At 49.2% G+C, this 1,903-nt stretch overlaps 1 protein-coding gene across 1 annotated transcript in view; it reads right to left on the bottom strand.

Moving 5' to 3' along the window:
• HCLS1 (hematopoietic cell-specific Lyn substrate 1) overlaps nt 1–1,903 on the bottom strand; it is a 27,836-nt gene that overhangs the window by 4,422 nt on the left and 21,511 nt on the right. Inside the window, exons 7-9 of the mRNA XM_023516287.1 lie at nt 1,175–1,285; nt 376–450; nt 295–314 (exon numbers count right to left, since the gene is read on the bottom strand). Coding sequence (XP_023372055.1) covers nt 295–314; nt 376–450; nt 1,175–1,285 — 206 coding nt within the window. The remainder of the gene's footprint in view (nt 1–294; nt 315–375; nt 451–1,174; nt 1,286–1,903) is intronic.

Genomic DNA, 1,903 nt, shown 5'->3' with positions numbered 1-1,903 from the left:
TCTGATGCCTCCAACCCCAGTTGCCCGGCCTACAGCAGGGACCCTGGCCAAGGCCTGAGTAGGAACCAGTGCAGGGGAGGACAGGGACATGGAGCAAGAAGAGACAGAGGTCAGGTTAAGTAATGACAACCAATGAAATTTTAAGTCTAACGTCACCTTTCCCTGGGCTCTTGCTCTCTTGCTCTCTCTCTCTCTCTCTTCCCCCCTCTACTCTCCTCAGTTAAAGTTCATTAGATGCGGGCAGTCAAGGGGGAGTGCAGGACACCATCAGGACTGGCTTACACCCACGACCACTGTCCCTTCCTTCTCCACTTCTCCCGTCTTTCACTTTTGTCCGTGCACTGCCCTCAGCTCAGGGCATTCTTCTCAAGACACCCGTGTTCTGGTGCTTTACCTTATCCATTCGATCCTTCTGAATCCCATACTGGCCACCAAAGCCCTTGGCATAATCTGTAGGATGGAAAGTTCTGAGAGTCATAACAGATTAAAATGCTAGGAATGGGTATGGAGAAGGATCAGTGGGAAGAAAGACCACAAGACAGAGATATATGGAAGAGAGACCACGAGACAGAAATATAAAGAGGTGTAGGAGGAAATATGGCAATCAGAGTGTAAACCAAGGCATGGATGGGAAGAGAAGAAACATGATGTGGAGAAAAAGAAGATGGGAGAGAATAGAGAAGAGAGAGATGGAAAGAGGGACACAAAAAGAGAGGTGACAGACAAGGGGACATGTAAAAGAAGAAATGGGAAAAAGTCAGGAGAGTCCTCCAGCCATCTCCACATGCCCCAGGGAAGCCATAAGCCTCTCTTTCCTCTGTGAGGGAGAGGGCGCATAAGACTCAGAGCCAAGCCACCCTCTGACCACCACCAGTCTCTGTCTTCATCCCGTCCTCAGTGACCCTTCTTGTTGGCCTCCCTCCACTGCCCTGATCTTAAACCTGTTGTTTCTTTCTTCTGGTCTCCCCTCACCCCCTCACCCCCTCACCCCCACCCCCCAGTACACACATCTGCACTTGCTGTCCACTCCACCACCTGTACTGTGCATCTGCCCCTCTGTATTCTGGGGCCCCAGTCAGCTTCCAGAAAGGAAGGAGAGCCCTGTGCTAACCAGCATCCTTCCCTGTCCACATACCTTAAATCTGTGACCTTCCTCTTCCCAATCCCAACTTACCTCTCTGGGACTCGTGTTTCTCTGTCTCTCCCTTGTAGTCATATCCCAGAGCTGCTTTGTCCTGTCTATCCTTCTCAATCCCATAACGGCCACCAAAGCCATGAGAGTAATCTACGGTTAAAGGAGCAATCATGAGTGCCCAGCCTCATCCTCCAGCCCACAGGGAAGTGCTGGAGAAGACGGAAGTCAGGAGGAATGGTGCAGGGTGCCAAGGACCTGGGAACAGAGCAGGGCTAGAATACAAGTGAGTAAAAGAGAAGCATTGTCCCAAGTCATCTTTTAATTGAGCACTGCTTACTCTTCCTGTTCCTTTCCTCTCTCACTTATATCCCAAGATAAGAAGATCATTTCAATTTTCTCCCTTCTTCTCCAAGGAAAGGGCGAGTATGAGAGTCAAGGAGAGATTTTTCAGAAAAAAAACAAAGACATGGACATACATGAAATGTAGGCATTTTCTCTACTTCCATATAAGCACATAGACACGTCACTGAAAGAATTATCCAAGGACAATTCTTGCACATCTGCCCCTCTGTATTCTGGGGCCCCAATCAGCTTCCAGAAAGAAAAAAGGAGAGTCACCAGTGTCCTTCCCTTACCTTAAATCTGTGACCTTCCCCTTCCCAACCCCAACTCACCTCTCTGGGACTCGTGTTTCTCTGTCTCTCCCTTGTAGTCATATCCCAGAGCTGCTTTGTCCTGTTTATCCTTCTCAATCCCATAACGGCCACC

This window comes from Otolemur garnettii, unplaced genomic scaffold, assembly GCF_000181295.1.
Source record: "Otolemur garnettii isolate 467f Iridium unplaced genomic scaffold, OtoGar3 scaffold00089, whole genome shotgun sequence".
In the NCBI taxonomy this organism is placed as follows: Eukaryota; Metazoa; Chordata; class Mammalia; order Primates; family Galagidae; genus Otolemur; species Otolemur garnettii.
This window is presented reverse-complemented; position numbering and strand designations above follow the sequence as displayed.